Source organism: Dioscorea cayenensis, chromosome 15 (genome assembly GCF_009730915.1).
Source record: "Dioscorea cayenensis subsp. rotundata cultivar TDr96_F1 chromosome 15, TDr96_F1_v2_PseudoChromosome.rev07_lg8_w22 25.fasta, whole genome shotgun sequence".
Lineage (NCBI taxonomy): Eukaryota > Viridiplantae > Streptophyta > Magnoliopsida > Dioscoreales > Dioscoreaceae > Dioscorea > Dioscorea cayenensis.
The window spans coordinates 7215823-7232436 of NC_052485.1; the positions used below are offsets into that span (position 1 = coordinate 7215823).

A 16614-nucleotide genomic window follows, 5' to 3' on the forward strand; every position below is an offset into this window, starting at 1 on the left:
TAATTTTTTAATTTAATCATTATTCCTAATATAAATTTCAAACTCAATTCTAATAATATTATTATAATTAAGTCATGCTCTACTAAATATAAATATAAAAATTAGATAAAATTCAAAATATATAGTTCTACCAATAGAACGATATCCGTCACTAAATGTCTGACCTATTCTAACACTTTTAAAGATTCATTGGTATAGATAATCTATAGCTACTACGTTTGACCATTGCTATAGATAAGTATAAGTATAGAGTAGTAGTTTTACCAATGGAAGAATATCCGTAAGTAAATATCATATTTATTCTGACAAATTGAATGTTCCGTTAGTATAGATTGTCTATAGCAACAAATTTGACTGTCACTATAGATAAAAGTCTATCTATACCAACAGAACAAAATCCGTCAGTAAATGTCTTATATATTGTGACGTTTTTAAAGTATCGATGGTAAAACCAATCTATAGCTATGGAATTTAACTGTTACTATAGAGAAGTGTCATTATATGGCATTTTTTTTGTAGTGTTGGTATGTAAAATGGTGAAAGTTTGATTAGTTAATTCAAAAAAATACAGTGCATTGGTACTATTTACGCTCTTTGGTTATTATGAATGAAAGTCCGTATTTTACTAGTTATTTAAAAAAATATAAATAATATTTGCAAAGAAAAAAAATCCACAATTAACGAGTTATATCACAAGAACCATTTCAACCAATTTCTTATTTATAAGCATGCACCAATCCATCAACATAATGATATCCATTATTTATTTATATTTAATTAATAGACGATAAGCGCCCTATTTAAGGATTGTCAAAAAGGCAAACAAATATGGAGATGTATCAGTTATGATGGCTTATAAAACTCCTACGAAAATCTCCATGTCCTCCAACCCTAGAGAGGTGAAATTGCTATTTTTCCACAAAGGGCCCGCGCCCAGACCTATGAATGGTACAGAAACAATACTTGACCCAAGTGTACAGTAACAATACTACTGGGGAGAAGGATTCTAACCCTTATTCCCTCTCTTGCGCTTTTGTATTGTACCATTGGCTTATCTAATAGTTAACTGATATCCATTTACTAGGAATGTAAGAACAACCCAACTAATATGATACAAATGCCTTCAATTCATACATCTTACTGGCATAGCCTTTCAATCTCTAACCATCAATCAACAATTCAAGCACTATTCAGCATTTGACAATGGTCTCATATAACCATCTTTTATTATATTATCCAAAATTTAGCTTTATAACACCAAGATGTGGTTTGAAATCTCAAGCTGATTTAGGAAGTGGTGTGTTTGCATATTTCCAGCTGAATTTTTCAGAACTTTCAGAAAAAGATCTGGAACCTGCTACCTCTTCTTCTGAAACTAAATCAGAAATTTCTTTCAGGTCTTCCTCTGTCAGGTTCACTTGTAAAGCACCAATGTTATTATCCAGATTTTTTATTTTGGTTGTTCCTGATATTGTAACAAAAAAAAAAAAATGAAAAATGAAAATTGCAAATAAGAACTACTAATATTGGAAATTCATCAAATGCTTACCAGGGATAGGAACAACATCATCCCCTTGATGAAGAACCCAAGCCAGAGCTAGTTGAGCAGTGCTGCATTGATGGTTCTTAGACAAATTTTCAACTCTCACATATAGCGTTTTGTTCTTCTCCAAGTTCTCCCCAGAGAACCTCGGATGTGAAGCCTAAAATTCATTGATAAATACTCATTTAATGATAAAAAACTATTATGAGAAATAGCAATTGAATTAAGGCAGTGTTATTAGAGAGCAAGACTCCTTTTATTTTTTTTAATAAAATTAGCTCTCTGAGCTCTTCTCTAAAAAAAAAATATTAAACATAGAAAAAAACATCCTAATATATCTAACCTTATATAAACCAAATTCTCTCTCAATATTAAACATAGAAATATTACATACCAAAATTGTGTTTTCAGAACGATTTTCCACAAATGCTTTCCCACCAAAAAATCCCCGGCCAAGTGGACTGTATGGTACTATTCCAATTCCAAGCTCTCTGCATATATTTTATGAAAAGAAATTCATGTTACAGATCTCAGTCAATATTGATAGAAAGAGAAAACTCTGAACTAAAATTTGACCTGCAAAGTGGGACAATTTCTTGTTCAATGTCACGAGCCCACAAAGACCATTCCATTTGAACTGCAGAAATAGGATGCACTGCATGAGCACGCCTGATTGTATCAGGGCTGGCTTCTGATAAGCCAATGTACTTCACTTTCCCTTCTGCCACCAATTTTTTTAATTCTCCCATCTATACAAACATCATTATGAAAGCATATATGACGTTGAGTTATTCTTGTTCTTGATATATATATATATATATATAAGAAAACAGAGTCTCACAGTTTCTTCAATAGGAACAGTTTGATCAATCCTATGCTGATAATACAAATCAATATAGTCAACTTGGAGTCTATTGAGACTGGCTTCACAACAAGCTCTCACATACTCTGGTCTCCCATTCACCACCATGCCACCATATCTACCTGATTTCTCAATGCCGAACTTCGTTGCCAATTGGAACTCCTCTCTAGGCAACTCCTTCAACGCCTGCAAGTATCACCATTCCTCACTTTTCTCCCTTAAATAATGAATCATTTGTAAGAAATATAATTATGAAAAAGTAAAACAATTAGCACTTGCCTTGCCAACCAAGATCTCATTAGTATGAGGTCCATAAACGTCAGAGGTGTCAAAGAAGGTGATCCCTTGGTTGAATGCATGCTTAATGATGCCAATCCCTTGCTCTTCTGGCACTGGTGAATTGTAAGCCGTACTCAGACCCATGCATCCAAACCCCAACTTCGATACCTACTTGTATAACAATTACTACAGTTAAACATATTCTTAATTACGTAAAGAAATTAAAGAACGAGTGCTTCAAAGGAAATGAATAATGGTATGGTAGGACAAACACCTCCAATCCCTGTGTTCCCAGCTTCACCCTTGGGATCATTGTCTTCTTGGACATGTCTTCAGTGCAATGCATGCGAAGCTGGTGTAGTGTTGTTCTCGGCGCCTTGAATCAATAAATTTATAGGGCTTATGTGGGTCCCCCAAAAAATCTGGGAAACTTAATCCTTTGACGTCACTGCTGTGGAAAATTGATACATGAGATGGTTGACTTTGGTCTTAGGTCTTTTTCTGTATAGCGTAAGTGCTGAAGTCATTTGTGGAATTCACGCCAATTCCAGCACATCATTAAAATAATATTAAATTATATATATATATATATATATATATATATCAATATATATATATTTATGTTTTTAATTTGGTAGAGTAGAGTCGTAGACTATGTTTATGTAAATTTTGAAATGCCCAAGATTTTTTTAAAAAATTAAAAGCACTTGTTACTATTAAAATTTTCGTTGTTGTTTAGTTTCACCAAGTGAAAAAAAAAATATTTATTTTGATTTATAAATCAAATGATCATTTTCGTTGTTGTTTTGTTCATGAATTTTTTATTTTCAACTCTTTTCTCCAACAATATATTTGATATGGCCATTAGTGTGATTTTATTTTGGATAAATAGGTTAAAATGAATACATCCGTGGATAATGTTTTTTTAAAAAAAAAGAAAGCCTAAAATGAATATGTGTTGTGAGAAACTTGAATGAATATCTATTATTATTATTATTATTATTATTTTAGGACCAAACAATGATAAAATTTATATGGCTTGCAGTAATTTTTATCTTTTTATATAGAAAGTAAATATGAAGAATGTGAGTAATAAGTGCTTAAATGACTATATTTTATTATCATTTAATACATTTTGTATGTATATTTTGGATTTATGAGTGAATTTGAAACTTAATTTGGTACCATTTTAGTTTTAGAGAGAAATAAGGACATTTGGAATTGTAGAAGTAATTCAGGCTGATATGAACCAAAAAAAAATCCTAGAATATAGACATTTTATAGGTGTTTACGACCAAATTTACAGCTACAACCTAAACTGTAAGATTGATGTTCAGAGGATCAACGCTCAAGGTAGAAGAAAGTGTTCAGAGAGGAGTGTATGCTCTATCTAACGGACTAGCTAGCTTATGCTGGTAAAAATATTTTATGGTTGTAAGCATTGGGGAACACAAGCCTTATGGTCGTAAGGATCTCAATGATTTCAAAAATTACCCTTCGATCATTATAAAAGGCTAGGATGCATTGGTTTGGAGATTATTATTAGACTCTCGACTTTTGGAAGCATAGAGCCTCTTAGGCAAAAAGATTTTCATCATTGAAGGAGATTGCTCTAGTAAGGAATTTGCCAAGGAAGTAGTTTGAAGAGATTCAAGGTAGTATATCTGATCTCAATTGAGGTGTAATTAAATCTTTAGGATAAGGGAGTTTATTTTATGTTTTCTTAATTTGTCTTTTGTGATATACTTCTTAATTATGAGGTACTAATTGGTATATAGATTGTTAATTTAAATAAATGTAATTTTTAGACTAAAAGATGTATCCTTTCAAAGGCATCTATTGAGTGTGATTATATTAATTAATATGTTTTGAAAGAGTATTGTGACTTTTCAATAATATTATTAAACTGAAAAGATGTGACACTTTACAAACATCTTCTGAGGGTTAATGTTCATTAAGTGAACAGTTGTTACTCTTCAAAAGAATTTTTTGAAGGTTATAATATTGGTTAATTCAAGCCATTTGATTACAATAGTCATTTCCATTAAAACAACTTTGTCTTCGACTTTACTTTCTAAGATAGTGAGGTTTTGAAAAATCACATTTTTCCTAAATTGTGATCTTCGGCTGTATCTTTGGAAAGACAGCATAAAACCCTCTTATGAGATCTTTGTAATAAGGTGCACAAATCTCTCTAAGGATAGTGAAAAAATGCCTCTAAATTGATCTTGCGTGATAATTAGTACACCAACCCTAATTATTTCCTAACACTAATTATTCTAGGGTACTTGGACACTGATAAACAGTAGGGTTTAATTTTTTGTAGACATTGGATTTTGGATTTTATATTGATTTGGATTTGATTAAGTTGTATATGCATGTAATGTTATGATGGCTACTATAGCTAGAGCTTGGTTCATATTTGATTGCATGTGTGAGATTGAGAGATTCTCTGTGTAAAGATCTAGCACAATTGAAGTGATTTGCGAATAGATCAATAGCTGAAAATCTAACTCAAGTACTTCCATAGGATGAACATTATCTAATTATGATTCCATTGAATGTTAATGCAATGTAAAGGGTCAGATTAGAAAGACATCTCAGTTTAACCTTATATGGGTTTAGACACTTGTTACCTTGAGAAAGGGGATTAGTGTAATTTAAAGAATCTGGTTCATCGAGGTCATAAACCATAATGTAATCATAGGGTTAGTTGGTTGAAAAATCATTTTAACCAAACTTCATACAAGATTAGTTATTAGTGACCTTTAAAAAGGGGCTTATATACTTTAGGAACACTTACAGTCTTATCCACTCAATATCATTCCATTACCCTCATCTAGAGCCTCATTTGAAAAATTAGGTGGGATTTCTTGTCAAGGTTTCTCTTTTGGATGATTGATTGTCTTTCTGATTATTTAGAGAGTTCTCCATTGGAAGTCTAATTATATTTTATTTAGTTAGATCATTGATTCCAATTGTTAGGATAGATAGGAGGTAAGTAGATAGTACTTGCACTTCCACCCTCTCTAGGTATAATACTCATACTTCCATCCTCCCTATGTTCGGCATCCTACAAATTTTGGTATAATTTATTACTTGAAATGACATGTGCCCTTGCTTATAGCTTGGGCACATTTAGGTAGTCAACACGCTTCCCACCAATGAGAGAATGGAGAAGAAGAAAATAAACTTGTACAATGTTTGTTGAAACTATAAAATGACCATTCCTTTTCAAATGTGAGGGAATAATATATGTACCATCATGCTAATATCATTCATCCCTCAAACTTAACATGGTAGTGAAAATCTTTTTTAGAAGCATTTAAAATTTTGTTTTACAGAAATCTCACAAATATATTTTGAAGATAAATTTTCACAAACCACCATCACAGACCTATTACAATTTTCTTTCTTACATTTCTATCTACATGTATAGTCTGTATCTAGATGTGCCATCACCAACCTGATATTAAGAATGTATTTTATGTTGTGACCTTTTTGAGGAAGTTTATATGGAGCATTCTTTTGGTTATGAGATCTTGTGTAGTCTTCTTATGTTTATCAAGTTAAGAAAACACTTTATGGCTTAATATAAGTTCGTCATGCTTATTTTCAAAGATGTAACAATTTTCTTCTTTTACTTTTCTTTTGTTCTACTCAATATGAGTCATAACTATTTGTTTTTACAAATGGTGCCAATATTACTGTCACGCTTCGAACCCAACTTGCCGGACTCAGTGCATCGACAAACGGCAGCACACCTACAAGGCAGAGACTTAGTAGGCGTGCAAAGCCTCAAAATCTATTACAAAACAGAACATACAATCAAACAATACTATGAGTTTCAAAAGTCAAGTTTTGAAAAATACAAAACTTCCAGAATACAAATCTTAGAGTTTACAAAATAGACAAATATTTGATCTCAACTAGCCAGGGACAAGTTTGCTACTTGTTCACTCTTGGTGAGCTATTAAACTCTTGATAAGAAAAAAAAAATTTTAACAACAAATTATGAGCTTGATAGCCCAATAAGTAACCTCTAATAACATTGGGATCATAAAAAGTCTCAAAATTAAAAAAAAATCAGTAATATGATATAGTAGAACAATTACCAAAATACAATTCAGAAACAAAACAAAAACATCCAACATAGCCTGATTTTCAGATAAATATAGTATATGTCTCCCAATAACTATGGTCAAAACAAAAATATCAAAGTTCATTTGTTTACCCTCGATGACTCGAGCAAGAATATAAGAGGTTATTATTCTTCACAGATGGAATGGTGCGAAACTATAGTCTCTTAACTGAATACGTGTCAGCATGGTCAGTGTTTAACCCTTAATTAATGACAGGGTTAGTGCATAGTTAATTGGAGACTAATTTCTATGTCAAAATGCTTCATGTTCATAAAATAACAAACTATCAAAGTTCAGATTAAGCAAAGACAAAGTAATTTGCCAAGCAAAATTTTAGCAATCACATGATCCTATTTTTATAATATCAAATTAAACCGATTATTTGAATCCCAACTTGAAGAGATAATTTATACAATTTCCAAATAAATGAATAATTAACATAATTAAAAAAATATATAATTATTCAAAAATTCAATGAACTAAAAGATTTGTGAAATAAATGAGAAATAAATAAAATATCAGAAATTTAATAAATAACTAAAATTTGATATATAATTTGACAATTCAAATAATAAACAAAATAAATCTGACTATCATTTTAATAAAGGTTGAATAATATGTATATATGGTAGGATTTATATGTGGTTACTTACCTGATACTCGTTAACGCGGTAAACTTTAATTCTAACACCATAAAGCTTTTGGCATGCCCTATATTAAGGGAAGAAAGCCTAATAAAACACCAATAGGATAGATTTACAAAATATAAGGGTATGTAAGAAGGATTCAAAGACACAAATAATTCTACAAAGGTAAAGGGCTAGTGAGCGAGGATAATGCAAAAAGAGATTTCAGAAGGGTGTAAAATAAAAATGGATCAAATTATTATTCTACTTCCCAAATCCAGATTCTTTCAAGGGTATAAAAGCAATTATCCAATTAAAAGGGCATAAAACAATTCTAACATGAACATTGAGTACTAAATTCCTTATAACTTCACATATACTTTTCCAAATCACAAAATTCAAGATTTTGAGAAAATTAGACACATACTACTATGACATATCCAAAATTCACATTATTTGGAGTACTAATCAAATTATAGCATTCAAATGAATCTTCGATTATTTCTGCACAATTATAATTCAGACACATCTCTTTCAAACAGGTGTATCTCTCAATATACAATTCTAAAATCAATGATATTTTACTGACAATCATAAACCTTAATAAGAAACAGCTTTTATATTTTTTACCTCACCCAATTCAATGTCCATGAATATCAAAAATACCCATAAATCTTCATGTTCTGCACACAAAGATCATCCGAGATAGTTACACCAATAAGGCTATATCTCACAAAATATAGACACATAAAATCTGAAATTTCGCAAGTAATTAGGTAACATCAAAATCTACAACTTTTATATAATTCTCTATATTTAATTCAGAATTTACAATCATAAAAAAAATTAAATCCACTCCAAGGCCTACAAAGAAATCTTATCCAAGAAACTTGCATTTAGAGCCTATATCTTACAGGATACACATGAAAAAATTTCTGAAATTTGGAAGTAAGATAAACAAGTCACTATCTACAATATCTATATTTTGATATCCTCCAAAAAATGTCTCTAGCTCCCCCAAATTAATTAGAGATCCCTGCTATACTACCAGAAAAACTTATCAATATAATAATTATACTCAAATAACTCAAATCTTTCACATAAGAAGCACCAATGGAAGCATAAGAATTTGACTTCAACTCTATAATGAAAATCACAAGATTTAAAGATCCATAATCAAGCTACAAAGAAAACTCTAACCCTAACTACCATCAAAATCTAAACAGTAAGAAAAGAAGAACAAGAAAACAAAACCTACCTCTGACAAGCCCTAATGGAGAAGCGATTATGTCCACGATTAGAAATCATGATCAAAGTATGATGAGGAGATGGGAGAAGAGGTGGACAAGTTAGGGATAGGTCACTCTTTTTTTTTTTTTTAACAAGAATGAGAACATAATGATTGAAGGCCCGGGTGTTACGGAGGAGAGAATGGGTCGGTTACGGAATAGGAAAGATAAAAACTATTAGGAAAATATTAATGATAAGATCAAGGGTTACTTTAAATTTAAAAATTCAAAATATAAAAATATAAATTTTAAACAAAATGTTTAATTGGGGGTGGGTCCATAATTACTTATATGATGCTTTATGCAAATGATATATTTTTTATTGGTAGTGATCTCAATCTTCTTCAAAGGCTCATTTAATTTCTTGCTTGGCTAAATTCCATGAAAGATTTTGACAAGTTACATTTTTTTTTAAATATTGAGATATACACAGCTAGTTTGGGTTCATTTCTTAACCAAGATAAATATGCTTTAGATCGTCTTGACAAAGTAGGAATGATAGAGTGTGCTCTTGTTCCACTCCTTTTATGGTTGTTCCATATTTGAAGATGATGCTGATCACTTTTCTAACAAAACCATTTTCCTCCTTGGCTAGATAAACCTTGCATTATTTTGTAATCACTCTTGTAAATTTTTCTAACTGTCCTAACTCTATCTGTTAGTTTATGCATGCTTTTTTAACCTCCAATTTTTGGGTCTTTAAATGCATACTATGTTATGTTAAGGGTACATATGGCTATGGTCTTCATGTTAGTGGATTTTCTATCCTATCTCTTTTGGTATATTCTATTGCTGATTAAGCAAATTGGACCGATACTCAATTCTAAATTAGGCCCTATTGTGTTTTGGTGCCTACTTTGATATCTTGTTCAAGTTAATATTTCTCAAGTGTTTTTAAGACCAAGTATTGATTTCTTGTAATTGTTGAAGCTAAGCTTTCTTGGGTACTCCAAATGTTCCATAATTTTTAGATCTCCATCTATTAGAACATTTTTAGAAAAAAAAAATTGACTACTGAACTTGAAGATTGCAAGATAACTATACCCAAAGATTGCAAGCATGAGGAGATCCCCACCTTCTGATTTTGGAAGCACATATTAGAGCATTAGATTGGGATAACTAAGCCTTAACAAAGAAATAAGGTCCCGTTTGGATTGCGGAATGGGAATGAGAATAAAGAGTTAAGAATAGAAAAAGTAAGAGAGATATTGGTGAGTATAATTTGCACTCAATATATAGACCTTCTTTAACTCATAATAAATTAAATTTGAATTATTTTGAACCAATTTTACTCCTAATCTTATTATTATTGCATTGTAGGAAAGAAAGAGAATGATTTGAAGGAAGAACATGTAAAAAGCACAAACTTGGAGGAAGAAGAGCAAAGTTTCAACAAAGAGGGAACAAGCAAAACAGAAAATCTAGCGCCTAGGCACTAGCATGCAGTGCTTAGGCGCTACAACATCAAGAGGTGCAAAACAGAAAGTATAGTGCCTATGCGCTACAGTCTTTGGGACCTAGGCGCTACCCCGATTTTTATGTTATAAAAGGGGCTAGGATTGAGATGAAAGGGGGAGAAATTTCGGAGATATCAAGAGACTGGGAGCAAAAATTCGGCGCGGATTCATTGCCAGGCTTTAGTTTTTAGTTTTTCTTTGTTTATTTGATTATGAACCATATTCATATGTCGAACTTTGCAATTATTATGTTCCAAATACTTTTTCTAGGGCTACGATGTAGCCAGACTATGAAAATCTAGATTCATCTTGGTTTAATTTAATTGATGCTTGTTTCAAGACTATGTTGGATATTTTAATCTATGCTTAATGCTTGTGATTGCTTGATCACCAATTGCATGATTATTAATTTGATTTGAGACCGAGAGGTGATAATTGAATTAGGTCTTGGTTGAAATATCATATAATCATCATAAGATGAAGATATTTATGAGGTTGTATGCATCATTATAAATTTCTAGAGCTTAATGAGTTCCATAGATTCACAGTTATCTCAGAGATGATGTTAACTTATCTAGTGGAATACGCTATTGATGCTTGAGAAAGATCAATATGTAATTTAGGGAAATTTGGTGACAACATAAAAAACAAACATTGATTGATTGAACTAGATGATCTAGGTGGAATTAGTCTAGGTGAACTCGGAAACCCTAGAATCTCTTGACATTGATTTCTTCTTCTTCTTCTTCTTCTTCTTCTTCTTCTTCTTCTCTTCTCTCTCTCTCTCTCTCTCTCTCTCTCTCTCTCTAGTCCTTGAATTAGATTTTCTAAATTAAACCTCTTCAATCTCATTAATCAAGTAGAATTAGGATTAGTAATTTTGGTAATTAATGAGCTCAATCTTCGTGGGAATGATACTCTCTTATCATTATATTACTTGTTTGTGATAGCGTATACTTGCATTATATAAATCACAACCAACAGATATATAATAAAATTATAGATATGCCCTTTTATATAAATAAGATTATATTGTAAGGATAATAGTTAATATTTAATAATAAATATTTAACATAATTTATTATTAAATATTTAGAGTATATATATTTATTTTAATTTATTATTATTAAATATTTCAACTAATTAATATAATTTAACAAATATTTGTTTATTGAATCATTTTAACCAAATCTATTTATAGAATAGTTATAGCTAAATTATATATATCTTTCAAATTGTAATTTTGATATTATTAATCAATTTAATAAAAGAATGTCTTACTAATCTTATTCAACTTAATTATCATGTTTAAATGAATTATCACTATTTAGTTTGAACAAATTATAAAAAGTGTTGATGTTTTCTAGCCAATATTAATATCATGTGCATTAGGATCTTCAAATATTAAAGTGGTGGTACAAATTATAATGGTGTACCATTAGTATCTCACTTCACATTGTTGATATCAACAGTTGTAACACAATATTTTTTTTTTTTACTGTAACATACAATACCCTTTATAATGTTGTATCAACAATTATAATTATATATGCAAGAAAATTTCATACAAAATGTAAGACAACATAGTTACCAAATATAACACAATATAGTTTTAATGCAACCCATAAACAACCAAGTTTCTCAAAATATTGAGAGTGGTTACGACATAGTGCTAATAAAATGCAAAGTCAAACCCAATGCAATAGAGGTTTTTGACAATCTTACAACCATTCAAAATACAAACAACATACTTCAAACATAGCAATGAACATCATTGCTTCTACTGCATTGTGTCCCTTCCTAGAAGTAGATGGAGCATACCAAGAAAATATTATATTGTGCTAATTGTTAATGAAACTAATGATATGTTATATAAATTAATGAACAAAAATGCCATGAATATGAAATGCACTAATGACTTTCATATAAATGAATGGGGAAAAAAATCCCATGGGCATACTGAACCAATTCTCTCCCTCCCACATTGTATTTGTGGATAACTCAACTAGAGCTTCAATCGAGGCCTTGTTTTCTTATGTTGTCCAGTAGTGTTTGTTTAGACACCTACGCTTTTGTTGTAATTCTTGATCCATTATCGAAGAAAAAAAAAATTAAAAAAAAACACATGTAAAGTAAATAAAGAGCATGAACATTCGCATGAACCTATTCAAATTCATTTCATGTCATAAAATCACTCATAGATATCTATTATTAATTTATAAATATACTAATAGAAACAAATGTTTGTCAAAAAGACTAATACATAAAAGTATTCATGGTAAGTACATGCATATAAATTGTTGAGATTAATTTGATCTCCAAGTGTTAAACATGTGTGTGGCTATGTCTAACATGAATTCGGCCCATTCATCTGTTGAATCAATAGCTATAATGATATCAATATCATCTTCAATGTTGTCCTCCATCATTAGATTAACTTCATTCTGTGTAGGGTCTTCTGTCATTTCTCTTTGAATAAAATTGTGTAGTAAACAACATACATTAATAATATACCTTTGAATGATTATATTGTAAAAACTTGGACTTGATAAAATTTTTCAACAAATTTTTAGAAGACCAAATATCATCTCAATCACATTTCTAGCAGTATCGTGCTTCACGTTAGAAAAATCTTAAGCTATAACTGGTTGTCAGCTATTAGCCCAAGAACTCAAGTGATAATGTTGTCCCCGGAAAAGTGCAAGAAACCGAGGTGAATTTGTATATCCGGAATTAACCAAGAAATAGAAACCTATTAGGCAAAGAAATGTTTGTTGTTAGATAATTTGTTTGGCTTTAAGGGTCTGTTTGGATGGGGGTTATAGTTATAAGGAATAGTAATCATTACCCCATCTATCGAGACCCATGTTTGGGTACCCCTAACAAAGGATTAAATCTGAATAGCAAAGGCATTTCATAAACCCCACAAGTTAAAGTCATTACCCTCAAAATTGGGGGTAATGGTCAAATTGAATTGGAAATAGACATTTTTGCCCTTTTATCATCATTCTCTTTCACAGCTTGCAGAGCATCTCATGACTCCTTCTTCCATTGCAAACCCATCTGATTTTTTAATCTCCCATCGATGACTAGGGCTTTCGATCCCGCTTCAGAACTTCAAGTAATCAACTTATGAATAGCTATTATTCAATTATATTTTGATTTTTTTCTTTGTTAAAACCTGAGATCTTGTTGTTTTGTGTTTATGGTTCTCGTGCTTTGTCCACTAATTTTCATGCAATTTTTATATTAAATAAGTGATCTTTTTTTCCACCATGAATGATGTGGTTTGTTTTGGAATTCTTGTTAAGAATATATGTTTTGCGGCCCTAAATGCGATGGTAGGGTTTAATAAGCATGGTGTTTGAGTTGTTTGGTAGTTACTTTAGACTTTGAACCTAAGATTTTGACATTTTTCTGGATTTGGCAATTATATCTTATAGATCCTTTGTTGATAGATTTTGACTAATGGTGATTTGATCTCGTTTTATAAAAAATCAAATTGTAAAAATTTGTTGTGATACTTGAGTTGGGATCTGAGAATCTTTGTTGGTTTCCTTAAATTAAATGGTTAAAATTCCATGTTTAGTGGCTTGCTGGAAAATCTAAAGATGATTGTTAGGAATTGTCATTGGCTCTTTGGGGTTAATACTTGAGTTGTTGCTTTATGTGGTGCTTTATGTGATAAACATATTCAATGATTTTGAAGATTAAGATAATATCACATTGTTTATTATTTGTAGTACTAATGTGTGTTTATTTTCTGTAGCCTGTTGTTTCCTTGTTTTTTGTGTGGTGTAGGATTAGAGATAATTAGGCATCAACAATAGGTTTAAGGTTTAGCTAGACATTTATGGCATGCTAAAGGGTAGTTCATCATGAAGATGATCAAGAATATGAATAAAATTTAATTAATATATAACCATTGTGATTATGAATTTTCCATTTCTGAAATGAAGTCAGAAGAACATCATTGTTAGATTGTGATGCTGATGGTTATTCTGTTTGGGATGATTTGATTTTTCATTCATATGAAATAATCATGATTAAGGAGATATCTTGATTTATTATTTTTAATATCGGCTTTCTTTTGTATTATAATGTAGAATCACAAGGAAGCTGTAGGACTTTATAGGAAGTCTTTTTCATTTTTCAATGAATTTGCCCCAGTCTTCACAAAAGATTGAGTTCATGGCAATGCAAGGGGTCATTTAGGGGATGATGCAACTCAATATATGCAGGAGAACACTAGTTTCGAGGAGAATACTGCCTATCTCAATTCCAAGCGATGATTTTTTCGCTTCTAAGTAAGAACCTGTGTACATGTCATCACCCATGACTTCAAAAAATAATGCCACAACAACATCTAAGAGGCAAAAGAAGAAAGGTATGGTATTGCCAAGGATTCAATTCTCGAGGTAATTTCTGAAAAATAGCACAATTTGTGGAAGTGGTCATTCCTGGACTTAAGGTAGTAGCATATTACGCTATTTAGAATGCCGAGTTTGTTACTCTAATGGAAGCATCTTGCAGACAAGTTGAAGAAAAGAAGAAACAAGTTGAAGAAAAAAAAGGTTACTAAATGAAGTAATTTTCAACATTGTTGGTTTGTCAGATGATGAAGCACTAGTTGTGATACAATTTTTGCGAAAGAATGAAAATGAACTCGAAATGTTTTGGTAACTACTTGATGACAAGAAGCTACACTTTTGTCATTTAATTATAGCGAGAATGCCATTTCAACTGCGTAACATGTAACCCATGATTGAATGCATGTTTTTGGACTATGGACTTTGGTAACTACTTTATATGGAGCTTGCCTATCTAGCTTTTGTTAATTGAGACTTTGTAATGAAGTTGTATAATGAGAACTTTGTGAAGATCTTGGTATTATTGGTCTTGTACTATGTTAAGTTACAACTATGGTCGTATTTGGTATTATGTCAATTTGAATGTTATTTAAAAAGAAACTTGCCTACTTACTATATATATTAAGTGCATTAGAGTCATTTCAATATAATTTACTATTCCACTTTTTCCATTCCAAATATTTATTCCTTCCAACCAAACACCTTTTTCATTCCCATTACCATTACCATTTCTATTACCATTACTATTACCATTCCCAATCCATCATCCAAACGGACCCTAATTTCATTACTAATATTACTTTGAAAAGCAAGAACACATTTTAGTTATAATTTGGAACCTTTAACTCATTAGGCTTTGTAATAGAATCTCTTGGAACTCGACAATCATGTGCTGAACCTTCACATCCAGATAATACACATATAAACTGCATGTCTTGAGTGCAAATACCAAGCACATTAGTAGTTATTTCACATTTTTTTGTTCTATATCTCTGGCACATTCACAAGAATGTTTCATCTAATACTCAGAGAAAATTCTACATTGGAGAAAGCACATTATTATTAACAAGGCATCTATTTAAAAAATAAAAAAACATTAGGTAATATTACTAGCGTCATTTAAATCTTTAAGAATAGGTTAAGATTTCTTCAACAATACACCATGGCATAGGATAATTGACTTTAAAACTGCATGAACATGTCGGCTAACTATTTCAACTAATCTGACAAAGTCAAACTTAATTAATTATTCTATTTTTTTACATGATTTGCCACAATGTTTAACAACATTGTGATCATTTCCTTGATCATGACATTTCTTGTATAGTGATGCCCACAGGAACTGGTCAATGACTGACATAATTTATGAAAGCAACGTCAATCCATGGGCAGTTTATCAATACAGTTAACATCACTTTCATAAACTACATGGCAGACCTCTAAAGTGTGGGTGAATATGAATATGTAAATAATGTTAAAGTGAGTCTGTGAATACTGCAAATGCACAGGTCATCATGTAATACCTCGTGGGTGAGCACAAGGGTCGTATTTCCCCAGGAACGGCGATATGCTCCTATTACTTTCTTTCTGCTTGATCAATAGCCTAAATGTCTACATTGTTTATTTAGTCTACTTCTACAATTTATTAAACAATACAATTAAGGATCGTTAAGCACAATTGGAAGGAGTTGGGTAAACGTATGCCATTTTTCTTGATTATTACTTATGGCATGCATTCAGTATGACAATTACATTTTAGTATTGGACCGGGGAATTCAAAAGCTTAATGGTCCAAATCTCTTCGTAACCATGTCTAAATCACTAGAAGCTTAAGATGGAATCTCTTTAATTCCCAACCTCCTATGTTTGCCTTAAGTTTAAGAATTCCTTTAAAAGAGGTGAATCAAACCCTAAGCCCAAGGGGTGATCAATTCCTAATCCAGAAACCTAGTTATGCCTAATCTCTTAACGCATGCATAGATCTAACATGGCATATGTGTTCTAATGTAGGGACATATCTTCCTCACCACATTAATAAAGTACGCA

General features: G+C 31.2%; 1 protein-coding gene across 1 annotated transcript; it reads right to left on the reverse strand.

Annotated features, from left to right (window-relative positions):
• Positions 1 to 1109: 1109 nt before the first annotated feature.
• LOC120276661 (perakine reductase-like) lies at positions 1110 to 3043 on the reverse strand. The gene is made up of 7 exons (XM_039283329.1): positions 2959 to 3043; positions 2685 to 2852; positions 2385 to 2591; positions 2120 to 2292; positions 1938 to 2034; positions 1550 to 1703; positions 1110 to 1465 (listed from the first exon to the last, which is right to left on the reverse strand). Exons 1-7 carry the CDS (start codon positions 3028 to 3030, stop codon positions 1278 to 1280), a joined length of 1059 nt encoding a protein of 352 aa, XP_039139263.1. The 5' UTR covers positions 3031 to 3043; the 3' UTR covers positions 1110 to 1277.
• Between the last annotated feature and the right edge of the window lie 13571 nt (positions 3044 to 16614).

What these genes read in the sequence shown, in the direction of transcription:
- LOC120276661 (XM_039283329.1), bottom strand. Translation starts at nt 3,030, where the DNA reads ATGCATTGCACTGAAGACATGTCCAAGAAGACAATGATCCCAAGGGTG. An exon ending in TGGGAACACAGGGATTGGAG is followed by an intron (nt 2,853 to 2,958) that starts GTGTTTGTCCTA and finishes TTATACAAGTAG; the next exon opens with GTATCGAAGTTGGGGTTTGG. An exon ending in GAAATTGTCCCACTTTGCAG is followed by an intron (nt 2,035 to 2,119) that starts GTCAAATTTTAG and finishes AAATATATGCAG; the next exon opens with AGAGCTTGGAATTGGAATAG.